Below are 27,295 nucleotides of genomic sequence, written 5' to 3'. Positions count from 1 at the left end.
TCTTTACAAATATTTGGTGCGAACTTATATGCTGTGGAATATAAAATATTTTTATAAAGCTTTTGTCTTGATATTTTAAAAATATTTGGTTTGAACTTCATATTTGGAGCTTTAAAAATACACAAACTTAGCATTATTCTGCAATTATTTCTAAAGTTATTGTCTTGATCTTTAATTTGATATATATATCAAATGTTTTATAATTAGTCGGATTTTATAATTTTAGAAAATAAATTAAAATATAGAAATAAGAAAAGAAAATAATATACAAATAAACCTTTAACTTTATTATGATACAAAAATTATCACTCAATTTTAAAATAGAAAATTATCCTTTAAAAACTACTCCATCCGTCCCACTCTAATATGTTTGTTTTCTTTTCGGGACGTCCCACAAGAACAAATTTATTTTCTATTTTAAGTAAAAAAAATATATTTAATTAGTATAAATCACACAATTTTTCTCTTAAAAAGTAAGTTTTGTAATCTTCGTACCTAAAAAATGAGCCTATCAGAGTAAAACGAAGATAGGACAATTTGAATTTTGTTGAGGGTGAGGCTACAAGCCCACAATTAACCACACTTCTTCCTGCAAAACGTATTATCCATACGACGTCGTCTTGCATTTTCTAAATATTTTACCCATACGACGTCGTCGCCCACTTATCGATCGGCATATATAAGCACCCGACATATTAACACCAGCAATTTCAACTGAACACTTTCTCTCTCTCTCTCCTCTCTCTGCGCACAATACATGTACACTAGCTCGTTTCAGCAGAAGTTCCAATCATGGAAGACAAAGACACCGAGCTTCTCTCAAGAGTTGCCGCCAACCACTTATTCCTCGGCCAATTCGAGCCGTTTCGGGCCACGGTGCGCAGCCTCCGGGCTCGAAATCCGGACCTCGCCCGCACCATTCTACAGACGGTGGTCTCTCGGGGCGGCCGACTCGGCACGCCCGACCCGGTCACGTGGTCCGATTCCTGCCCCTCGCCCGCGGACCTCACCTTCTTCTGCACCGTCGAATTGCTCCAGTTCCCCGACGCCACGTCCAATCTATGGTCGTTCGGCCCCGATATGTTGAAATTGCGATCCGAGTTTTTGTTGTATGTACATATTGTTAGTTCTAGGATTTTGCGAACAATTGAAGGCGGTGTAATTAGGAATTTTGATGAGGGCAGTGCCAGGAACGAAGAGCTGCGGGTTTTAGAATTGCTCTCGGAGTTGGGGTTGAGCCGCTTGAGGCCGGATTTGACTGGCTCTGAGGAGACGGAGGAGGTAGGTTTTGGGGGATTGGGTGAACTGGAGTTGATGGCGTTGAGGGGGTCGATTTTGGAGAATTCTGATGTGTATGATGTGTTGTGTGCTAACATTGGAGAGCAAGTGGGGTGTGTGGTGGCCGAGGATTCGGGGGGTTTGGCGATTGCTCTGAGGAAGGGCAGGAGGCGGGGCGAGGAGAAGGAGGAGGAGGTATTGAGGTTGGTTCAGAAGTGTGTTCAGACAACACATATGGATGCCATGAGGCAGTGCTTGGAGAATGGCGATGAGGATGGTGCGATTTTGCATGTTAGGTTTCTTCATTTGAATCGAGGGGTTGAAGAGGCCGAGTACCGGTATGATTACTCTCACTGTTGTTGATAATCATGAGTGTGGTGTTTGTGCCTGCACCAGAGTTGCAGATGTAATGTCTAGTTGGTCATTGTGTAGACTGATAGATTCAGTACTCGTAGAATAATGTATTGAGTCTTTATGTTGCTTTTCGTATTATTCATTTGAAAATAAGCTAAACCTTGATGCTCTTATATTATGTGCAATGCATTACTGAATCCATGTAGAAATAGATTGAAGAATCTTTTTATGTGAAGCTTTGATATCGTACAACTGACTTTACACTCTCATTTTTGATAGTATGCTTTTGCGAGATCTCCTTAAGAGGGTGTTGTCAGGAATACATGATTATGGAGACACCTCACGAGCCATGCAAAATAAAGTGTTATCCATATATACAGAAGCAATTTCATCTCAATGCACTCATCTTGTTCGGATGCTTCAGGTTTTGTTGATGCTCATAAGTCATATCTTATATTGCTGGTAAATTATTGTTTGGAGTGGATGTCTCTTTACTTACGATATACATGATTTTTTGTATGTTTGATGTGAGCAAATAGCATATGACCTGAATTCATGAATATCTGAGACTCTTATCTATATGAAGGAAGTCCTTTAGGAGCCCGATAAGATACTGCCAAGTGCATCCATTTTCTGACTTTTGTGGAGTTCTGATGTGTAACTAATTGTCTTTTGAAAATTGAAAATGAAACTAAGTTATTCTATGACAAAAATTAAGTTTATTGATGGGGAGCAACCTGAGTAAATGGCCTTTTGGAACCTACTAAAGGAACTAATACTTGAAAATATACAGGTACCTTTGCTAGACTTTTGAAATGCCAGTTTGTGTGCGCGTGTGTGTGGTTGTTGTTTTCGGATTTAAAGGTCTCATACCCGCAAGGACAAGGTGGTTGTCTTCTAGTGAGGTGTATCCCTAGTAGTGGGGTACATGCATGCCAGCAATTAATGTCGTGTTAGCTGTTTTCATCATTCTTATATTCTTGGTGGTCAATTTCATGGCTTTATATGTACATTTTTATTGCATATATAAGGAACTAAGCATTAATTAAGACTATAGGCAAGCATAGCACTGAACTGTTATTGCAAGGGAACATTTCTAATGTATCTAAGCATTTCTAAAATTATTAATGTTCCTTTCTCTAAGTATATGCTCATATTGTGTTTTAAAGAAGGGATCATATAGTACTTAAACCTTAGGAAATACGTAGAACCCAATCTCATCCATTGATATTGTTTATATAATAGTTGAGATTTTTCGCGTTTTCTGAAGCTTCTGAAAAAAAGTAATGGTAGGAAGGTTATAAGTGTATTTTTTTTTTATTATTAATGTTAAACACAAATTTATGCATATGGTTAAATAGAAATATGCATACTGTTGAATACAAAAATGCATTAAGTTGAATACAAATATGCATAAAGTAAATTAAAAGATATTACAACCCAAACCACATTGCTGCTTTTCTAATGAAAGGGAAAAAGACGGCAGGAGTAGTGTTGAGGCAATTTTGCCGGGAAAATAAAGAGGTCGATGGTGGAAGTTGTCGTGGTTTCATCGCTGACGTGAAAGAAAGAATCAATCCAACCAAGAGGAGAGAAGCGGTTCGGTCCGGCTAATTTTGCCGGATTTTGAGTGAGAACAAGGGTGAGAGATCAACATAATTGGGGAAGGGCTTTGTGCAGATTGGAGAAGAGAGAAAAAGAGATATGCAAGAATAAGGGACCTGCATGACTGCATACATAAAAACAGAAACCTGCATAAACTAACAAAGATATACGCATTGAAAATATATTTATATGGTCAAACATGCTGCATGCTTTTGAACCGAAATATGCATAATGTCACAAATATTTATAATGTTGAACACAAATATGCATAAAGTAAATTCACTGCGTATGCACGTTTACAATAATAGCTCTGTCAGATTTAAAAAAGAAAAAAGCAGGATCCGAGTGAAATGCATCTGGAATCTGGATCGTCCAAATTTTCACTATCAATGGTCAAGATTGGTTACTATATATACCCTAAGGCTTGGGTACTGTTGGATCCCATCCCTTATGCTCTAAACTACATTGGCAGTTTGGGCTATGAATAAAGGTGACAAAAAACTTTGGAAAGAGAGGTTTCTGCTCGTACAAAATATGAGAAAGTAGTAAATATGTGTGTTTGGTATATGGATGTTGATTAAGATCTGTTCATACTTGGCTCATATGGGTTTATTCTGGGTAATTCATCTGTTAGGTTGTTTAATTTGAGACTCTAGTGCTGTGTGAACTATGTTTTATGTTTTATCATGCAATTCGAAAGAATTCTTAAGTTTATCACTTGTCTCACAGTTTATCCAAGATGACTTACTCTCTCAAGAAATCGAGGCCTACTGTGCTTCAGAAGGTGATCAGATCCCTCCTCCCCTTCTGCGCCTTCACAAGTTCATTGCACAATTGACGCCTGACACGGTTTCAGCCGAGTCACCAGTGTCTTTGAAAGTTGCAACTTCTTTTTGCATGAGAGACATGTGTCACTATGCTCATATTAGAGGCTTGCATGTACTTGGATGCGCTATGGATACTGCTTTGTCTCTTGTGCGGAAAGAACAGATCCAAGAAGCTTGCCAGGTTTATTCTCTAGTAATGTATGCAATTCCGTGTAAATTTATGAGTCCTGCCTTAAATTTGAGCTTCAATTGCAGTGTCCTGCATTTACTTGTTAACTTGAGCTATTTGTCAACAGTTCCCCTCCATCCCCCTCCTCTCCCCCAGCCCCAACACACACACAAATGGAGCTGTTTTCTGTTGTAGCATTTTGACAACAATTAAACTCTACACATCTTATATCCCACTGCAATACTTGATCTAGCTGAGTCTGTTGCAGGTCTCTTCCACCTAAAGAATTACAAATGCAAGCATGTGAATATGTTCCCTAAGATTTTCATATATTTTCTAAAAAGTGAAACCTTTTGTCGGTGATTCTATCTTCATGTTCTTCCTGCTGAAGGAAAGGGAAACTTTGGACTGCTCTGGACCTTTTCCTGAGACATGCTCAGAAAACCTTCTGTTGATTCTTCTTTATTGACATGTTCTGGACCTTCATCTACAAAAATGGGTTACTAAAAATATTTGATGGAAGCAATTGGTGTTCTTTGGGTCCTGGTTGAAAACTATCATTTGAGTTCTGAAATTGTTTAATAAGCTGATGACTTGTGTCAACACACACTAGGTTCTTATGCTGTTTCCCCGACTTCAACCCCTGGTAGCTGCTTTGGGATGGGATCTTCTAGCTGGGAAGACAACAATGAGAAGGGAAATGATGCAGTCTTTGTGGGCAAGTAAATCCCAAGCTTTTCGACTAGAAGAGTCTTCTCCATATGATAACAAGTTAGATGAGGTAAATATCTCCGGTCCTGATTAAGTTCCTAGCCAATTTTTGTTCCTGCGAGTGAACTGTGCTTTTATACAGTGCAAGACTATTCTACTTAGTTCTCCTATATATGCAAGCTACGGATTTGCTTAACATGTTCATTGTTGTCAGGTGCCCTGTGTAGCAAATCTTTGCGATACATTATGCTACCGGCTTGACATTGCTTCTTTTGTTGCCTGTAATAATTCTGGTCAACCTTGGAGTATAAAATCCTCAATACTATTATCTGGAAAAGACTTAGAACGGTTTGAAAATGCTCAATTTGATCCATTCGTGGAAAACTTCGTACTAGAGAGATTATCAGTTCAGAGCCCCCTTAGGGTAAGACTCTAAATTTGTTTCATTTGTACACACCCCCGACTGGGTTTCTTCTCAGATGGCTTGGGGGTGTTGGTCAAATTTGATACTTACTGGTGAATGGTGTGGCATCATTTTTTTTGGAATTTACAGCTTCTGATGCATGGTATTCCATCGACTTTTCTTGTTTTTGTAGGTGATATTCGATTTAGTTCCTCAAATAAAATTTCAAGATGCGATTGAACTCCTTAGCATGCAGCCTATTACTTCCACTCCAGATGCTTGGAAGAGGTGCAGTTATAATTTACTAGCGTCTTGGGGTTGTTAGACAACTCGTTGGGTTTGAAATTTCAATTGTATGTTGAAACTAGCGAACCTATTCCGCTGAGTAGAGTTGCTGACTTAGTGAAGAACCTTTCTCTTCTATAATTTATATCACACTGATTGCGATTCTGCTATTCTTTGAGGTTCTGACTCGTAGAAGATTATCTCTGAGTTATAATTTAGAACTTGGTTTTATATAATAACTTGTTCTAGAATTCTGATATCTCCTAGCTCTCGTCATGATTCTGAAAATTATTTTGTTATTTACTTGCTTAGAAATCTGAATTATAAATGTAGTGAATGATTATACTGATGATTTAGTAAAATCATTTACTCTTTTCCCAGAACCTTTATACTTCTGAATATCTTTGTCAATTAGTATGAGCCTTTTTTCCGGTACTTGAGGAGAAAGTATTGTTGCCTCCTCATAATGATTTTAAACTTCTATTCAGAAATTTCTGTTACAACTGTGGTGGTTTCTGGACGCAGCCTTTATCTTGTTCTCAAGCATTATGCTGTTGGTTCATATTTGGAAACACTTATAAAAAGATTTGATTCCCCCACCCCCCGTTCATGTTTTCAGGATGCAAGATGTTGAACTTATGCACATGCGATATGCTCTTGAATCTGCTCTTCTTGCACTTGGAGCTATGGAAAGGAGTACTACTGATGGAACGGGAGATCAACAAATGGCTTTCTACTGTTTGAAAGAACTGAAGAATCATTTTGATGCAATCACTAGTACTGCCCGCAAGGTTTTGTGAGCTTTGTACTCAAATGCTTATTTTCCCAAATGGTACCCTTAGGTTGGGTGATAACACATTTCATTATTGTTCTTCTGCACCAAAAAAATGATTGAGTGGAATATTTATCAATCTAGGAGTACCTGGGTATAGCATGTTATTATTATTATTATTTGATTGAGCTGCCTTCTTTTAATTCTGTATCATGCATCATTGAATCTGAAGAGAGAGAGTTACTGTTATTGTTCACCAGGAAATGGTGTTTTAGTGCTAGGTCAAGCATAAAGTATATGGAGAATGTAAGTGCAATAAGGGAAGTGTGAGGGCACAATCTTGAGATTGTACATTGTTGAGGGAAATCCACTCATTGAACCTGTTTGGGAGAACGAAGCATTGTTGACTAAGTTCTTATCCCCCATTCTTAAGGCTGTAGAGACTTTTAGTGCATACTACACAAAGGGTCCCGAGGAAGTGAGGAACGGAAAAAAGGTTTCTTCTGTACCGCATGAATAATTTTGATCCTGCCCTGAGTATTGGTATAGTCTCCATTCAGCAAATGCAACGAAAAAATAAATACAGAAGACAAATAAAATAAAATAAAATCAGCTTGAGCAAGTTACTGTATTTCCTATATGATCACAATATTTTCATGAGGATATAGCATAACATGTTTGTCCTTAGTCCAGAAAGTTAAACAGCATGGATTTATGACTTATCTGATGCTTTCATGCTTCAAGCTTGAAGTAGAGTAGCCTCATTTATGATTTAGGTATAGTTTTCTGTTGTTTCCTCTCTGTTTCTGCTTCCGTGTGCCTGATTTTGTCTTTCTTGTATCATGTTTTATGGGTTTTCTGGGAGTGGACTTGCTTCCCGAAAATTGCAGAAGCATCTTCTACAATATATGAGTTGTGGCTTTGACAATCCAGAAACATAAATAAAACAACTCCCTGGATTCTTATTAATTAGGACAGCTCTGTTGAATGATTCACACTGTTAAGTTATTCTAAATGATGATGCTGAATTTTGCAGATAATGTATGCTCACCTTGTGCTTCCCCCCCCAATTTTCAACAACTAATTTGTTTCCCATCCTTTTATGTCAGTAAATTTTTCTGTCAAATATTTTATGCTGTTAGTGAACCATTATTTGCTGCAAAGGGGGAATGTTCATTTTTGGGTCATAGCTCAATATGAAGGCCACCATCCTTTCATAGAAGATCCGGATGTGGTCTAAATTTAATCATGCCTTATAGCCTTTCAGTTCTGTTGTCCTAAGTTGGTGTTTTTTTGACTTGGGTATACTAAACCTGGTACACTGGTGCTGGAGTTCTACTTTCCAGCTGACAAGTTTTTGTTTCCCTTTTTTCTTCCCCTCACCGCAATTATTGCCAGCAATCTAGTTTTGCTTTTCCCTTCATTCTCCGTCATTCATTATACTGTCGCTGATCATTTTAAAATGCAGATATATATGGTGAACGTTATAATCTCGCTTCTATACATGGACAATCTACAACTCGATTTGGCACCTTATGACCTAATGAGAAGACAATCCAAGTCATTTAATTCTCGTGGCGGGCTGCAAGTTGATGTAACAAGAAGAGAAGGGGGAAATGAGATGGTTGTCTCCTTTACAGGACAAGTACTTAATATTTTACGGCAGCAACTACCATTATCAATATCTGATCTGGACAATTCCTTGGATGGTCATGTATCTGCTGGAAGTAAACAAGCTTTAGAATGGAGAATCTTGACGGCAAAACGTTTCATTGAAGACTGGGAATGGCGTCTGTCTGTTTTGCAACGCCTCCTTCCATTATCTGAACGTCAGTGGAGGTGGAAGGAGGCTCAGACAGTGCTGCGTGCTGCCCCATCTAAGTTACTTAATCTGTGAGTTGTTCTCTAGGTTATGATTTATTGGTTCCTCTAAGTGAAATTTTCCCGTTTTCCCATTTCTTTATGTTATTCTATTGGACTTGGAAACCCCATGCAATTGCTGGTTATGTTACAAGAATAAGTCCGTAATTTTGCAGTTTAGACATTGTTTTTTGCATGAGTGTGTGTTTGTATGCTTGTGGAAACAGCATGTTATTAATGCTCCAATGCCATTGGCTGGCGGTGTTTGCTTGTACTTCAGTTGCATGCAACGGGCAAAGTATGACATCGGAGAGGAGGCTATTTCTCGTTTTTCCTTACCTCCAGAAGACAAAGCGACACTGGAATTGACTGAATGGGTGGATGCTGCATTCAACAAAACATCTGTATGATCCTAATTAGTTCTGTAAATTCCCTTCTTGATTTAAGTTTTGATGGGTGCTAATTTTATGTTCTTATAACATGTAGTAGATTCCATCTTGCATGTTCTCCTGTGAAGACTTGTTTTTAGTTGTGAAGGGAAACTCTCTTGTGGCTCTCAAAGAACATTGCCTTTGATAGCTTGACACTTTAACTACTACGACTGCGGCTATCCTGTGGTTGTCACACCAAATAAAATTATAACTGAGAAGTCACATGAAATGTAATGAATAATCATGCTAACTTTAGTTTTTTTGCATTTATCTCATGAACTTCTACGGTCTACAACTAAGTTTTGTCAAATGAAGTCTTGATAGAGATTTCAGAGCACTACAAATCTGATGTTGGGTTCGATTGAGTACTAGGTGGAGGATGTGGTATCACGTGCTGCTGATGGTGCTTCTGCTCAGGAATTAGATCTCTTGTCGTTGCGGTCTCAGTTGGGACCTTTGGCAGCTGTAAGTGTTTTGCACTCTTCTTAGCCCTGCTATGGTGAAGTTGCTGAACAGCTTGCAAACATTATTGATACCGACGGTGTTGTTTTCTTTGCAGATTCTCTTATGCATTGATGTAGCTGCAGGTTGTTCGAGGTTGCCGAATGTGTCTTCAAAGCTTCTGAATCAAGTATCATAACCCAATCTTCTTTGCACATTTTTTAAAATTTAAGATTTCTTTTGTTATGACATGCTGCAAATGGTCTAAAGTACTCAATATACTAGTTTTCTTAGTGTCTTATGCCATGCCGGGGGGAAGGGGAGTATTTTGCATTTCTTATATAATGGAAAGGTTTAGCTTTAGTAGTCGTAGTGGAGATATGTCTAATGATCATTTCTGATTTGAAATAGAAAAGATGAATTAGAGTTGGCTTGAATTTGACTGTGTGATCAATTTTGACAACTAGGCACAAGTAATGCTTTCTGAGATCTATCCTGGTAGTGTTCCAAAGACAGGATCAACTTATTGGGATCAAATTCGTGAAGTGGCAATAATTTCTATTGCGAAGCGTGTCCTTAAGCGCCTGTCTGAGTTATTGGAGCAGGTAACTTGAGGTTTCGAGTTTGACACAAGAACTATTCTGATTAGCTATGAGAATTCTACGCATTTGTCTTCAGATCATGTCTATATAATGCAAATATATTAAAAAGTTGCTGCTTCCTTGTGTGTTTCTTTGTCTATGTTTGCTCTATTTAAGTGACTCTGAACCATCTTATGGAGATCATCTGTCATGTTAACAAAATGCAATAAGCGTGAGGGTGGAAGTCAGCACGAATTCTATACCTAGGGCCAACAGAACATCTTTAAGTCAACAATGCAGTAAGGAACTTGATATTTATTTTTCTGGTAGAATCACAATATAATTTGGTTTCTACAAAACTTGTGTAAGGCAGATTGAGGAGTCTTTAGAATCTGTTGTAAGTGATACTCAAGACTGGATTATCATACTATGAATTACACTTTAGTGTTCAACTTTTCCTTTACATGTATTTTTGACTCTTTTTTAATTAATAATCTGTTTCCCTATTCCAAAAGAGAAAAAGCTAACAAAAAGAACATTAGTTTCAGAATTTAGCTACAGGATCTGAGAAACTTGTTGAATTCTCATTTTGGTGCTTTTGAGTTTGGATTACATATCAACTCGCACAACCTTGGTAACATGCCAAAATCAATTTTAGTTCCTTAATGTTTTACGAAGATTGATCGATACACTTTCACTTTCTCTGACCAGTTTGTGTCTATTGTAGTCGCAGACAACCTATGTTTTCAGTTTAAATTTATGTTTTCTGTTTATTGAATACTTTATCTATGACAACATTCTCTATGTTTTTTAAATTTTGTTATGCAAGTCTACGTGAGGATATGGCTTATCCTCACTTGTTTGTTTAATTCATATCCCAGGACAAACCCGCAGCTCTCCAGGATCTTTTATCAGGTGAAGTGATACTGTCATCATCAGTTGAGTTTCACAGACAAGGGAACAGAGATCGGGCCCTTGTTATGCTTCACCAAATGATTGATGATGCTCATCAGGGCAAGCGACAATTCCTTACTGGTAACTTTGACTGCTGTGCAGGTTTCTTCAGTTAAATTAATTGTGGTGATGCTTGTAATCCTTATTGATTATTATCCATTTGAATGTCAGGTAAACTTCACAATTTAGCTAGAGCTATTGCTGATGAAGAAGCAGAAAGAGAGAATGCTATCGGTGAGGGCTCAATTTCTGATGGGAGAGGGCTTCCAGGTTTTGACAAGAATTGGGTTCTTGGGCTTGGTTTGAGAGCCTTAAGGCCGTCACCTATGACTTCAGAGTCTGGAGAAAGTAATGCAAATTCTGCAAGTTATGATGTAAAAAGTTCAGAGAAAAGATTCTTTGGCCCCTTTGGTTCCAAGAGCACAACTTTTCTTTCTCAGTTCATTCTCCACATTGCCACGATCGGTGACATTGTTGATGGGACGGACACCACTCATGACTTTAACTACTTTTCAGTAGTTTATGAGTGGCCCAAAGATGTAAAATTTCTTTCTCTTTTTCTTTTATTTCTGTCTTCTTTGTACCTTGGGAGCTACGTTATCACCATATATGGGGAAAAATTGCTCATACTCTATCTGGTCTTCAGTGGTCTAAATATAAAAGCTACATTATCACCATATAGAAGTTTTAGTTAATACTCCCTCCGTCCCTGAAATAAGTTCCTCTTTTTCCATTTTGGGACGTCCCCCAAATAAGTTCCTCTTTCTTTCTTTCTATTTTTGGACAACTACCCCACCACTAATAATACTTTATTTATTCTTAATTTTCACTTTTTCACCACTTCCAATACTAATTATAACACTTTTTCACCTTTTCACCACTCCCAATACTAATTATAACATATTTTTTTCCACTATCAATACACTTTACTATTTTTCTTAAAACCCGTGCCGTCCCCAAAGAGGAACTTATTTTGGGGACGGAGGGAGTATTTTTTTTATCTTTGATCTGGATATTGACACAGCTTCAGACCTTTACTTTGCCATGCTGAAGGGCAGTGGATTTCTCAATTCATTAATTTATTCCTTTTTATATGAAATCTTACTATAGACTTCTCTTCCTCATTATCTCATGCAGCATATTTTGTCACACACCCATATTTCTTTTATTCTTCTCAATTTTATTTCCTCTTATCTGTTTGTCTTGTACTTATCTTATCCATCAGAAGTTTACACTGTTTAAATATGTTTAATAATCAGGAAAGTGCTTTTATCCACTTTTATATTTCTTGCATTTTTATTGCGCGTAAAATTCTAAATCCTCTGTCTGTCAGTACTCTTTACTGTCCAAGCTTAAGCTTAAAAAAACTATGCAAATGTACTAGCTTCACTTCAGATATTATTTTCTGTGGTAATTGGGCAGAAGAACTGTGATACGTTTCTCTTTAAAGATGAATGAGAATAAATAAATTGGTCCAACATGTTTGTCTAACCAGTATTTTCTGGTTTTATGCTGCGTACTGTTGATGCAATAAAATTGAAACGTGGTCGCACTAATGCTGCCTTTACCACTCTGTTCTTCAGTAAATTGAATATTCATCTTGTTTCTATGCCTTGGGAACTTCTTTCATGAGAATTATGCATATCTTTGATCCCCTATCTGATTGACATTTATTGAATACATGTGACTTGTGCAATAATGTAGAGAAGTATTTTCATCTCCATGGCAGAAAGGGAGGGCCTACCTTCTGCAACTAAAATGAAAATTGTAAAGCAAGCGGGTCCAATCTGACTTATCTTATTGTATCATTTTTTCAGCTTTTAACTCGTTTGGTATTTGAAAGAGACAGTACCGATGCAGCTGCTAAGGTAGCAGAAATAATGAATTCAGATTTTGTTCATGAAATCATTTCTGCATGTGTACCTCCTGTTTACCCTACAAGATCTGGGAATGGTTGGGCTTGCATTCCAGTGATTCCCACTCTCCCTAGGAGTTATACTGAAAGCAAGGTTCTCTCACCATCTTCTCGAGAAGCTAAACCGAAGTTCTACACGCGTTCTTCTGCCACTCCCGGGGTCCCTTTATATCCTCTGAAGCTGGATTTAGTGAAGCATCTTGTCAAGTTATCTCCTGTCAGGGCTGTCCTGGCATGTGTGTTTGGAAGTACTATGTTGTACTGTGGCAGTGATCCAGCAATTTCTAGTTCCTTAAATGATGGCTTATTGCCGACTCCTGATGTTGATAGGTCCTTCTATGAATTGGCTCTTGATCAGTCAGAGAGGTCTGCTTCGATCAAATAATGTTGTAACATCATGTATAATTTATTTCAAAGTAACTGACTCTGTTCCTTTTATTTTGACCTTCAGGTTTCCAACCTTGAATCGCTGGATTCAAATGCAAACTAACCTTCATCGAGTTTCTGAATTTGCTGTTATGACTGAACATGGAACAGATGACGTGAAAGATAATGCAGAACCCAAAACTGCTGTGAAGCGGTTTCGTGATAGTGAAAGTGATTCTGAACCTGAAAGTGATGATATGGTTGTTGGTAATAACATTTCGTTGTCACTGCCTGAGGTTATGGACCAAAGCAATGTGACTTCTGATGCCTGGCATGAATCTCCGAAATCTAGATCAGCTGCAGATGGTAATACAGTTTACCTTTCTTTTGATTGGGAGAATGAAGCACCCTATGAAAAAGCTGTAGAAAGGTAATGCATTCATCATTTTGTAATCTGTTGGAGAGTTGGAAAGTCATTATTTTGTTTTGTTTGGAGCCTAGTTAATATTTTGTTTTTTGTCGTCTCAAATATATTGTGATGATGTTTTCCATTTCATTCATTGACCAATGCATCATTAACCGATCATGCTTTTTTGACTTTTGAGGAAGATGACTTTACCAAAAACAATTGTGTATTATGTGTTAGCAATTTTAGGTATTCATTTTTGTTTATTATAAAATAAGTAGTAATGGCTTTCATCCTGTGCATGTGGTCTGCATTAACATCTACTGACCTTTCAATCTGTACGGTTTCTACAAACATCTTGATTGCACTTGAGGATTGAGCTCTCTCTATATGGTCGGTGAAGCTTTCGGTACTCTTAATAGATGTTCCTCTGCCCCAATGACCACCTGCTAACTACTTTGAATCCAGATTTCAGTTAGTCTCAAACAAATTATTGGGTCTTTGAACTTTTAATAAGTTGTCCAAAACACACTGATTAAACATACCACATGAATTGTTAAACGGCTTAGGTCAAGTATTACATCCCTTATTCAACCATTGAGTATTTAAGGTATATGTTTTGACAGACTTCTAGGTCTTACCTCAACTTTTCATAGTTTTGGGCTTATTATATTTTGATGAATTATATATTACTTGATCAGTTCCAGAAGTAACACAAATATGTTCACACTGGGTTTTGGTCGCTTTGCTGTCACAGATTGATTGATGAAGGAAAATTGCTGGATGCTCTTGCTCTGTCGGACCGCTTCTTGCGCAATGGGGCCTCAGACCAGTTGCTTCAGATGCTCATTGTAAGTGCTGAGGATGATACATTTCCAGAACAAACTCAAAGTAGTTCAGCCCTTCGTATCTGGAGCAATAGTTGGCAATATTGTCTTCGCCTGAAGGATAAGAAACTGGCAGCTAGACTTGCTCTGAAGTATGACTACTGGTTCAGCTCTCTGGCCTTTTTATTATATATTAATATATATATTGTATATCTATTTTACATATATATTTGGGTAAAGTTGCATCTTTTCTGATCTTTATCTCTGTAAATTCTGCTTCTTGTTGTCAGTTCTCTGATCCCGATCTTTCTTCTGATAAATGCTCTCTCCCTCTTATCTGTTAAAAATTTAATATTTTTGTTTAGGTATTTTCTTCCATGCAAGTCCTTTCTGTTGTACTACAGCTTTTTTATGGGAGTTATATTTTATTTTCAGATATCTGCATAGATGGGAGCTGGAAGCAGCATTGGATGTTCTCGATATGTGTAACTGCCATTTGCCTGATGGTGATCCACTTAAATCTGAGGTATCTGATTGGCTTTGTTCTGGTCCTGTCAGAAGTGGAACTTATATTACTACTTGGGACTTTTTTCTTGTGATGCAATATCGAATTTGACATTTTTTTCTTGATATTTTATGAATAGGTGATTCAGAGAAGACAAGCACTCTGTAGATACAAGCATATTTTATGTGCAGATGATAGATACAATAGCTGGCAAGAGGTTAATAATATTTCTTACATTAAATGCACAGAGTGAACGGAAATCTTGAAAATTTAATATTTGTCCTATTTTTTCTGAGATCTACAAATCTCATTATTGTTTTATGCTATTCAAATTTATTTCTAAATAGGTAGAGATAGATTGTAAAGAAGATGCTGAGGGTCTTGCACTTAGATTGGCTGAGAAAGGAGCAGTATCTGCTGCGTCAAAAGTGGCCGAAAGTGCAGGACTTTCTATCGAACTTCGTAGAGAACTTCAAGGGCGTCAACTTGTCAAGCTTCTCAATGCAGACCCTGTAAATGGTGGAGGCCCTGCAGAAGCTTCACGATTTCTTTCTTCTCTCCGTGACTCTGATGATGCTTTGCCTGTTGCAATGAGTGCAATGCAGCTCTTGCCTAATCTCAGATCAAAGCAGCTTCTTGTATGTTGAGGGAGTTTCTTTCGATTCCTAGTTAATATCTGAAATCTGTAATTTGTGGCTCAGTTCTTCTTACTAAACCTGTGTTTGCTTTCAATAAGGTGCACTTCTTCCTAAAGAGGAGACATGGAAATCTATCTGAAGTTGAGGTTTCCCGGCTAAATGCATGGGCTTTAGGTCTTCGTGTTTTGGCTTCTTTGCCATTGCCATGGCAGCAAAGATGCTCATCGCTACATGAACACCCTCATTTGATTGTAGAAGTTCTGCTGATGCGGAAGCAGCTGCAGTCTGCATCTCAGGTACATTATCCTGCACACTGACTACTGTGATCTATAGTCAAATAGGTCATAAACCACTTGGTGTGTTAACTTTTCACAGATTCTTAAAGAGTTTCCTCTGTTGAGAGACAATAATATGATACTTGCATATGCTGCCAAAGCTATTGCTATTAGCATGAGTTCCCCTGCCAGGGATTCCAGAATTTCAGTTTCTGGTACAAGACCAAAGCAGAGATCAAAGGCTACCACACCCACACGGTCATCATTCAGTAGTAGCCTGAGTAATTTGCAAAAAGAGGCCCGCAGAGCATTTTCCTGGACTCCTCGTAATGCAGGAGATAAGGGTGCAGTGAAGGATAGCCAAAGGAAGAGAAAGAGCCCTGGAGTGGCACAATCCGAAAAAGTTGCTTTGGAAGCAATGGCTGGCATTCAGGAAGATCGTGTTTCAGTATTCACTGCAGATGGGCAAGAAAGGCTTCCTTCTGCTTTAATTGCAACAGAGTGGATGCTTACAGGTTACCCCGAAAAGGATGAATCTGTTCGTTCTTCTCATCGATATGACAGTGCCCCTGACATTATTCTATTCAAGGTACTGTACTGTAGCATGGTTTTTGAAACATATTGTCAGTATGTCAAAAAATGTGATGCACCATAATGGAATAATATTTGCTGGAAACCTCTGAAATTCTATAGCATATCTTGGTACCTTACAAGACCCCAAGAATAAGTTGGAGCATGCTTATCTTTGACTACTATATTGTTTTTGTCTAAGGACCTAAATCATTATGTTCCCAGGCATTGCTTTCATTATGTTCAGATGAAAGTACATCTGGCAAAGGTGCTTTGGACTTGTGCATAAATCAGATGAAAGTCGTTTTGAGCTCCCAGCAACTACCTGATAACGCATCTATGGAGGCCATTGGCCGAGCATATCATGCAACAGAAATATTTGTGCAGGTATCCAGTTGGGATTATTTTTTTTGAACTGGAGTAAAAGCTTCTGTGAAATTTTACATTTTGATACTTGTTTTGCATTATTCAGGCCCTTCTTTTTGCTAAATCCCAGCTCAGAAAAGTTTCTGGGGCCACGGATTTGTCTAGTAATTCTGAAAAAAGCAGGGATGCTGACGATGCATCTTCGGATGCTGGCAGCTCTAGCGTGGGTAGTCAATCGACCGATGAACTTTCGGAAGCACTATCACAGGTTGATATATGGCTTGGACGTGCTGAACTGTTGCAAAGTCTTCTGGGATCAGGAATAGCTGCTTCCCTGGATGATATTGCTGATAAAGAGTCATCTGCACATCTTAGGGACCGATTGGTCCAAGAGGAACGATATAGTATGGCTGTATATACGTGCAAGAAGTGTAAGGTATAAATATTGGGTGTCATCTTTACGGTTGATTACCCTGATAACACCCAAAAACTAACATTTATTCTTATCCTTAAGATTGAGGTCTTTCCTGTTTGGAATGCATGGGGCCATGCCCTGATTCGGATGGAGCACTACGCACAAGCTCGTGTAAAATTCAAGTAAGTCAACAATTTTGAGGAGGAATGCATAAATGACTTTCTGATATTGGCCATTCTGGGGGTCTCTACTTTTATGTCTTATTTTTTTGTTAGTGGGAAGATGTTTTTGCTGTGTCTTCTTGGCTTATAAGTTGTAAAAATATACAGGCAGGCTCTTCAGTTGTACAAGGGTGATTCTACTCAAGTGATCCTAGATATCATTAATACTATTGAAGGAGGCCCTCCAGTCGATGTGGCATATGTCCGATCCATGTAAGACTGCGCACTTTATAGTATGAACAACTGCATTCATCTATCCTTTATGAATTGCGTTTTGTGGTTCTTATAATGTTATACATCCGAAGAAAATTATGCAGTTTATGGTCTTTTAGATATAGGAGCAAATCTCGTGAACTGTAGGAAATTAATATTTTATCTGCTCATACTTATTTCGTATTCACATGCTACATGACCTTAGTGATACCGTTGAAATGGCATAGTGAATAAAAATCAAGCAATTCCTAGAAGTGCTGAAAACCTTTTTGTGTATCATCAGGGAGTCTCCTCCTTGGATATAGAGAAATTTGATTTGTTGTTTAAGGCTTAGTGCATAACTGTGATATTCACCAACATCTGAACATTCTTTTCAAAAGCATCTATGAAAAAGGAGAGGTTTCTACCAATACAATTTAGTTTCTTTGGTGGATGATATTAATTAGTCATTTTCTGGTGTCCATTCACTAGGTATGAACATTTGGCAAAAAGTGCACCAGCGGTCTTAGATGATCCTCTTTCGGCTGATTCCTATCTCAATGTCCTGTATATGCCTTCTACTTTCCCACGTTCAGAGAGATCTAGGAGGTTCCAGGAAGCCGCAAAGGATAATTCGTCGCATAGTCCAGATTTTGAAGATGGACCAAGAAGCAACCTCGACAGTGTTAGATACCTTGAATGTGTAAACTATTTCCAAGAAGTATGTGCTCGAAATTCTTCCAACTTGGTATTTTGCTTTTAAATTGTGTATGCAATTTGTTCTAAAAAAATTTTAATGAGTTAAATCTTCAATATTTTTCACTCAGCTCTGTATCTTGAGACTTGAATCTTACAAGCTGCAGAACAACACCACTTCACTTGTTGTCCAGGACAGCTATATTTTATCTACACATGGTTTATTTACTATTTTATTATTGCTTTGATTTGTGGGATTCAGCTGATAAATGCTCTTTTTCCGTTAAAATCCAACGTCATTTGTAGTGTTTCCTGTTTACTAGCAATATCTACACCTGTTTGTCTGCTCTGTGTTATGCCATCTCCCATTTAATGACCTAATATCTTTTCACAATGCTTTGATATTTTGTTTAGTTCCTTCTCTTTTTGCTGTGCCTATTTGTATTTTAACCTACTAGCTCTATCAACTCCATGGTAGTTACCCATCTGGCCTTGCATTTATAATAAATATATAATGCGTTATGTTGTATTGCAGTATGCTCGGCAGCATGTGCTAAGCTTTATGTTTAGGCATGGAAAATATAAGGAGGGTTGCCTCTTATTCTTTCCTGCCAACTCTGTGCCGAATCCATCGCAGTCATCGTCTATGGGAGTAGTTACTACTTCAAGTTCTTCCCCTCAAAGACCTGATCCGTTAGCAACTGATTATGGGACAATTGATGATTTATGTGATCTTTGTGTTGGTTATGGTTCCATGCCTGTCCTGGAGGAAGTGATATCATCAAGGATTTCAATGACACAGGATGACTTGGTGAATCAGCATACTGCTGCAGCAGTCAACCGAATTTGTCTCTACTGTGAAACTCATAAGCATTTCAATTATTTGTACATGTTCCAGGTAGATGCACTTCCTTATTCATTACTTTCCTCATTTTTATTTCTTGTTTGGAGATTATTGCAATAGGTTGTTTGGGACGTATATTTGCATCACGGTTTAAGATCCCTGATAAAGTGAATGAAATGAAATTGTCTCCCTGAATGAGTGCATATTATGTTGGTTATTTAATCTTCAGTATGATGCCATAAGGCCCATAACTTCTGGTTTGCTCTAACTAGTAGACGCTTGCCATTGCTTGGAATTCAATCCTGACTGTTGATATTTTCTTTACTTACTGTTTCTTCATTGTGGATCCATTGATGAATAGTCCATTATTAAGTGTGTGAGAGAACCATTTATTGTACCCTTCAGTGGGTGCTGATTACAGCATTTCCTAAGATGAGACCAATTTTATATATGTAAAGAAGCGAACCTTAATTTGGTGATAAAAATGGGTAAATGCTGTACAAGTCACTGCTATTTGACTAGCATTCTACCATTGTCATGTGTATGTTCAGAATATAGGAAGATGGACTCAGGGCTAAACTGTGTTATTACAATGTGAAACATTACCTGATACTTTGGTTGAACTATATCGACTAGCATTCTGCAATTTTCATTAGTATGTTCAGAATATAGGAAATTTTTAACTGTGTTATCACAATGTCAAACTTTACCTGATACTGTGGTTGAATTATATAGCTGAAAATTGACTTCATATATGCACTCATAGAAGTACAGAAAATCAGCAAATACTAATCTGCTATGGGCTATCATAACTAAAGATACAACTCCAATGCCTAATAACATCTGAAACAGAAAAGCCTTCAATTCTTTGTGTTTTGAGGCCAGTACTCTATCCACACCTCAAAGCACCTTTGATGTACTATAGGGGTGGAAGAAACCCTCTTTCTTTCCTTTTTCTAGAGGGGGTCTGCTTTGCATACTGTGTTGATATACTGCCCTAATTAGTGGCATGTGTACCCCATATCACACCCCTTTACCCTGGGGAATGCGTGCTTTTTATAACACACATGGGATATTGTTGACTGTATGTGTACATTTTTACTTACCACTTTGCATTGATGCTTAGGTGATCAAGAAGGATCATGTAGCCGCTGGCCTATGCTGTATTCAGTTGTTTATGAACTCTGCTTCTCAAGAGGAAGCTATAAAGCACTTAGAAAATTCAAAGGTGAGACTGATATATGACTCTTCTTTGTCGTTTACTCTGTAAATGCTTATGGAATCTGGCAACGTTGTTGAGGATCAAAAAGGAGGTAGGAAAGCTAATCTGAACCAGGGATGTATAGGCTCTTAGGGACATAACTTTATTTAATAAACCACAAATAAATATTAATTTCTCTCCTACTACTTTAATCTTTCTCATGCAAAACTTGAACTCGCTCCTTAAAATGGGGTGAAGTAAGAATAAATCAGACATGTAATAGAAGATTTTGCTTATGGGCTTTGATCAATGTGCAACATTTAATTTGGCAAGTTTTAGGAGTTTCAGTTCTGTTTAGCTGCATTTGACTTTGGATAGAGCCATATTGATATAATAGACACATGAACTGTGATATATGATGGTAGCGAAAGAGAAGAACACAAAATCTTGTCAAAAGATACAAAAGATATATTTCTGCCTTCTCTATGTAGATGGTAAATTTTATGACGGCCAGTTATATCTGTTTCTAAGATGTGATGAAATACCCTGAGTCATTTTATATTTATTATAGCAGGATTCTAGAGACTCCCCGCAATGTAAAATATCAATATGTAGTTGTTTCTCTACCGTATGCAACAACATTAATTTAGCTATAAAAGATATATTTTTTTTATAAAATATGCAGTTGTCTAGAGAAGGGAATCCATGTCCATATCTGAATCATAGTTTAGTGTCGCTGATTATGTTATCAAAGTGTTCATGTTTCCCCCAAAAATAAAGATTGGCAATTGATAACCTAGCGCAAGTAGAATGCTCCAGTATTAGTTGTTAAGTAGGTCAGGCAAGATGAGTGGTACCTTTTATCCATCTCCTTACACGTTCCCTGTGTATTGACCCTATATTTCACGTGAAAATTAAGATCTGGAGATCTGAACTGTAGGGAAAATTAACAGCAAGAAAAATGGTAGAGCCACATTAAACACCTCAGTTGCATGTATTGCCAAGTTTGTGCTTTTAAACTGAAAACTTGTTTGTTTCTGATGTGTATTTGATTTCAACATTATCTTTGACCTCGCTCAACCAATTTTACCATGCATTTGATGTCATTTTCTGCATTAAACTAAATTGAAGCAGACTTCTTTCAGTAAATAACACTCAGATAAGTCTGCTTCAGCGTAATGGTGCTAACTGATGGTACTTCTATTCTGTTTTTGGCGTAGATGCATTTTGATGAAGGGCTGTCAGCAAGATCTAGACTAGGAGATTCCACAAAACTTGTCACCAAAGGCATTCGGGGTAAAACTGCTTCAGAGAAGCTAACTGAAGAAGGATTGGTCAAATTTTCTGCCCGTGTTGCCATTCAGGTACATATTTGCTATAAATATGGAAGTTATTAGCTGGTAGGGTTTAAATACTTGCTTTTTGGAAGGAAAGTTAATTCCTTTTTCCTTGTATAGCGAGTATAATGACTATATACAATGTTCTGGCATTGTTTTCACCATGCAGATCTTGAGGATGGTGTATGAGTTATATAAGTTCGCTTGTTTATGAATCTAGAATTTAGAAGCCATCGTGCCTTCTTGAGTTGTTAAGACCTTTGCCTCTCCTTGGTCCATCTTCCAAATTAATTGTCACCGCTAAGATCTCAGTCATACTAAGTCTTTTGATGTAGCCTCCATTTGGCAAATGGCTTGTGCTACACAAGATTTTTGCTATATGCAGGATTTGTTTCTGGCTTACTTCTTTAGGTCCTTAACATCAAAATATGATTCTTAACACTTAAAACAATGGATTTAATATTGGCTGATATGGTTTTTTATTCAAATCCTTACTTGCATCTCAAAATGTCAACTTTGTTGATATTCGCAAATGCTTGACAATGTGTAGATTAATGTTGTGAGAAGCTTCACTGATGCTGAGGGACCTCTTTGGAAACACTCTCTTTTTGGCAATCCGAATGATCTGGAGACATTCAGGTTAATCTTCATTTTTCTTGTCTTTCTCTTGTTTACTCAGTAAAGTTTGATCTGCCCTTCCATAGAATGGAAAATAAGGATAAATGAAGATGACCTCCCCTGTGTAGACCAGTGAAATCTACATCTTTCTCCTCCCCTAACATGCCACCTTTTTCCTAATGATGCTATTTCTTACCAAACTTTTAATTTTAAATGCAGGAGAAGATGTGAAATTGCAGAAACTCTAGTTGAGAAAAATTTCGACTTGGCATTCCAAGTAATATATGAATTCAATCTTCCAGGTAATTTACTGTCATTTTCAATGTAATAGTTTAATGTATTATATATTCTGAAGATTAACCGACCTTTCTGTTGACACCATCCCAGCTGTTGACATATATGCTGGAGTTGCTGCATCACTTGCTGAAAGGAAGAAAGGGGGTCAATTAACTGAGTTTTTCAGAAACATTAAGGGTACCATAGATGATGAAGATTGGGATCAGGTAATATGGCTATCTGCTTTTCCTACAAAGGTTGTTATCCCCTGTGTTAGAGATGGCTAATGTTGTTGGGATACTTCTGTATTTAGAGGACATAGTGCGAATTGTGTTGGTGTATCCAAATTTAAAGGTGAAATCTCAGAAATATGAAAAGTTGATACTAGTCAGAATTCATAGTGCAGCTTGTGTATGACTAAATAATACTAATATACGGCAAACAGGTCAGCTAACTTACAAGATATGTAAGCCGATCTGCAATCTTATTGTCAACTACTGGCCTATGAATTTAGTTGGTTGGGTAACTGCTTAGATTGTTTTATATAGAAAGATGGATGCGCCATTTATGGCATAGGAACGATGGTACTCAACTTAATGGTAAATCTAGAAGAAGTGGGGTGATGGTGGTTTTTCTATTATGTCTGATGCCCAAAGGCGTGATGACAGCAATTGAGATTTTGTTTCTCAGTTCCAAAATGATTCAGCACATTGTTTTAGAAATGTATTTGACCACACATAACTCTCACATTTTCTCCCACATATGAGATTATGTTTCATCTACATATCTGGCAGTATGGCATACTGCCATTTCAGGTAGATAGACCTCCACGCTTGACCTAATGGAATGTAGCTTCATCATGTTTATGATCATGAAGAAGCTCTAAATCAGCCTTTTTTGCTCTAGTTGCCTTCTCTGGACATGATGTCACTTGAGATATGCACTGAGATCTTAATGAAATATTATATCTGTTTGGCAGGTCTTGGGAGCAGCTATTAATGTCTATGCCAACCGACATAAGGAACGCCCTGATCGCCTCATTGACATGTTGACTAGCAGCCACAGGTGCGGTCCTATATACTCTCGCTATTTTAATGAAGTTGTTGAAGATCAAACATGGAATTTAAGCCAATTTCATCATTTTTTTGATTTATGTGTGTAGCTATTCTGTAATAAAAATTAAAAGATTATGCATCTCAAGTGTTATTGACTCGAATATTAGGATCACTCAAATAGAGCTGGATATTATTTTTCAGTGTTTTATAGTTTGTCATGAATCTTGTTAATGGCACTCCTTTTATATATTGTTCCATAACAAAGTGGATATGAATAATAGTCTGGTTTTGTTGTGCAGGAAAGTACTTGCTTGTGTTGTCTGTGGCCGTCTAAAAAGTGCTTTCCAAATAGCATCTAGGAGTGGAAGTGTAGCTGACGTTCAATATGTCGCACATCAGGTTATTCTTCAATTTCTTTGGATTTCTCATAGTTTACGTACTCATTTTGCTTATTTTCTGTCTCACTGTTGAAATCTCTCTTGAACTATATGTTTAAGCTACATTGTGATAATAGTTATTTTGGTACACTCTTTAGATGCGCTTAAAAAAATGTTTTGCTTTTGTTTTGCCAATGTATGTTAGTCATCAGAAAGGGGGAAGCGATTAACTATTAAAATAAATAGAAAATAATGGAGCAAAACCTTTGAGAGCGAAATTTGTGTAGTCCCACATTCGTTACCTTGTGAATGGGAGTATGAGTAAGACCATAAGAGATATGAGGGGAGTCATAAAGGTAACAAAAATTATATACTTTGTAAATGACAATTCAACCACAAATCTACAAAGTTGGTTAATTGCAGTTAGTTTATTTAGGTCTTCTTGTATATTAATTTGTGAAGCTGTGACCTTATGTTTCTCAATTTAGCTTTGGTCCTAAATAAGTTTCATCCATAGTTAAACACAAACTTCTTTCTGCAGGCATTACATGCCAATGCACTTCCGGTTCTTGACATGTGCAAACAGTGGTTGGCTCAATACATGTAGCTTGACGAGCTTACAGTTTGATTTTGAGATGTTTATAGCTCATACACGTCCGCAATTCACTATGCTGCTGCTTCATGAAGTGTTGGGACCAACACTATATCTGAGCCGCTTGGTTAACATGGACTCTGATGTGAAATTCCGGTTTTTGGTTCGAAACTGGGGAGCAGTTGGTTTCAGACCCACCCGGGCTAGAACTGAGTTACCCCTTAGTGAATTGTGATTCTGCTACAGGCATTGTTAGAAGCCGATTCTTGGGAAAAAATTGGAAATGCAGGTATAGAGCTCCATCATAAACAGGTTGCCGGTCCCCTTTTGGATTTTGCTTCCAGAAGCTGTGGTGAATATATATGATTCGGAAAAATCTTGGTTCAAGACCAAGTCGCCATACTTGCTGGTTGTTTTGTTTGTATAAAAGTTGGAAAAAACTTGTCGATACAGGTACTTGTACGATGTAGAGAACCCCCAATGAGCCGAGTGAGGGACGAGGCTTTTTCCTTCGTTCCTTCCATGCGGAGAGAAGGGAAGGGATGCCCAGTTTCTAGAGTCTCCCCGTCCCTCTCAAGTAAGTCACATATATGAAGCTATATATCTCTGTTTTACACCTTATGTTGTATGTGTATCGGTGATGATTGCATGATCCTTACACCTACTGACCTACATTCTTTCGTAATTTTTCTTTTCTTTTTTCCAGAATTTTGCTTTTCTGGAATCAACATGACTCTGTTATTATATTCTGTAATCCATTATTTTCTGTGAATAATGATATAATGTTGAATATGGTTAGGCTTTTGTTTGTTGTTTGGAGAAACCTGCTACATGTGATCTAGAAATTATTAGTTTTCAAACTTCCAACTACTACTAATTTCTTTTTATTATCTTATGATAAATAATTCCACTGCATTATTATCTTCACTCACAGATTTGCTGACTTTGATGTCCATTTATTTACTCATTTATTCCCATGGTCAACGATATTGCATACCTCCACATTCATTATTGCTAGATACTTGCCCAATTGGGTAAAATAATTCCTAACTCGGTGAATGATGTTAGCAAAGAAAGTCAACTTCTGTTGTTTGATTGAAGGGTCAGAATAAGCATGTTATTATTAATGAGAGGATAAATATGAAATAAGGTTTAACCATGAATTGCAATATTCTTAGTTTAGTGTGGCACCTAAACACTCGTTTTAGATTGTTCATTTTGGCGTTGGGTATTTATAAGATATACTCCCTTTGTCTATGAAACATATTCCTCAAAAACTTGGATTTTAAAAAAAATACTTGTATATTTGATGGGTGGAAAAAATGGCTGCATAATTTAGATGTTTGGTGAGTGGAGAGCCTCACTAATGACAATATGTGTAAATATGTAGGAATTTTAGAGATGGTAGTTAATGGATTTATGTTGTAATATGAAGCAGGGAATATTTTTGTGGACAAACAAAAAAGATAAGTAGAAAGATGTTTTGTGGATGAATCAAATGTTAAGAAAATTGTACTTTACATATATAGTGCTTCATTTGTCCACAAAAAAAAAAGGTCTATTTTTGTCAGTTTAGGACGTTCGCAAAAATTAATATTTTTTTGTTTTTGAAAATTTTGTATCACATGAATACATGATGACTCATTCTCTCTATTCATAGTTCCTACATTAAAATAAATTTGTTTCGCTGGTAGGTCGATATTGATGCAACTAAACTTTGGCTGCTTTCACATGAATCGATTCGTATTTAGCATTCCCAGATGCGGCTATTGGAGAAATGTGTATTTGTCATTAGTATTTGATCAGTGTATACTTGCTTGAATGTATATGTATCTGTTTATCCATTCAAGAAAACTCTGGACCACAACAGTGATTAATTTAAGAGGCAATATACAACTATAGAAAGAGGTGGTTTTGAGTGCAATCGGGTCACATCCACATTCAGACTCTGACTCGAATTTGCATTCTGATTCAGACCTTATAAATGATATTATTCGATTATACAAATGACTCTGTCTGTACTCTGTAGTGTTATTTGTATAATCGAATAGTGTTAATTATAGGCAGTGTCATTTGTATAACCGAATAATATCAATTGTAGGCAGTGTCATTTGTATAATTCAATAGTGTTATTTACACACGGTTTAGGTCAGGGTGCGGGTTCTAAATTGTAGTATGTAACGTTTACTCTTCAATAAGAATTACTTTTGCAAAACAATCTGGATTTCTGAAGAGGTGAGCTTTGCTCCTTCGGAATGAACATATTTAAAATTAAGATTTATTTAACATGTATTAATAATTTTGATTACCATTTGTACAGAGTTATTGCTAACATTTTAAATTGATACTTAAAATATCAAACAAATATATCCTCAAAATGATTCAATAATTAAAAATTTTAGACCCGTAAAAATGTCACTCATGTGTATGTGAATTGGGCGGTAATTTTGGGATTAGCGTCAAAACTAATCATGTGTAATTAGAAATCAATTACCACTTTCTAATAATTGCGCAAGAACTAAATTACTTTCTAAAAAAACGTGAGTAGGCTACGGCATTGCCTTCAACCTCAAGCCACAAAATTTGTCTTTACCCAATCTACGAAATCAATCATTTAATTACACCTTACACTTTACCCAATGGAGTTTATCTTTTCTATATACTATATTTTACAAAAAAATATTGTATAAATAATCTAATACATCAAAATTTATTAGATGACATGTTTCTATTCAAACTCATATTTTATGGCATCTATACGTATTTTACTTATTTGTGCTTTGATCCAAATATGACCAAATAATAGAAAATCCAAGTCAGCTAGAATTAATCTGATAGTCTACTACAAATTTTTTTTGTGAATCTTATATATATGAGGAAATATGGTGGATAAGTTACTAGAGAGGAAAGTCTCTCACCTATCCATCCCACC

The 27,295-nt window shown here is 37.0% G+C and overlaps 2 protein-coding genes across 2 annotated transcripts in view; one reads left to right on the top strand and one right to left on the bottom strand.

Moving 5' to 3' along the window:
• Nucleotides 1-27,295, bottom strand: part of LOC131015234 (probable glycosyltransferase At3g07620) — a 1,181,237-nt gene that overhangs the window by 337,114 nt on the left and 816,828 nt on the right. The gene's annotated exons all lie outside the window — the stretch shown is intronic.
• On the top strand, nt 713-25,167 carry LOC131015200 (uncharacterized). Its single transcript, XM_057943475.1, has 36 exons — nt 713-1,616; nt 1,912-2,056; nt 3,967-4,245; nt 4,847-5,014; nt 5,159-5,368; nt 5,541-5,635; nt 6,252-6,423; nt 7,873-8,297; nt 8,545-8,668; nt 9,068-9,160; nt 9,255-9,326; nt 9,604-9,741; nt 10,599-10,752; nt 10,843-11,210; nt 12,489-12,952; nt 13,038-13,382; nt 14,116-14,337; nt 14,621-14,711; nt 14,830-14,907; nt 15,038-15,328; nt 15,427-15,624; nt 15,704-16,192; nt 16,399-16,560; nt 16,646-16,975; nt 17,054-17,136; nt 17,284-17,388; nt 17,860-18,088; nt 18,599-18,961; nt 20,034-20,135; nt 21,329-21,472; nt 21,996-22,084; nt 22,283-22,365; nt 22,451-22,566; nt 23,319-23,404; nt 23,694-23,793; nt 24,313-25,167. The coding sequence occupies exons 1-36, from the start codon at nt 793-795 to the stop codon at nt 24,376-24,378; spliced, it is 7,503 nt and encodes a 2,500-aa protein (XP_057799458.1). The 5' UTR covers nt 713-792; the 3' UTR covers nt 24,379-25,167.

The sequence above is a fragment of the Salvia miltiorrhiza genome, chromosome 3 (genome assembly GCF_028751815.1).
Source record: "Salvia miltiorrhiza cultivar Shanhuang (shh) chromosome 3, IMPLAD_Smil_shh, whole genome shotgun sequence".
NCBI classification, from domain to species: Eukaryota; Viridiplantae; Streptophyta; class Magnoliopsida; order Lamiales; family Lamiaceae; genus Salvia; species Salvia miltiorrhiza.
Note: the sequence above shows the minus strand (reverse complement) of the source record. Positions and strands in the feature narration are given on the sequence as shown.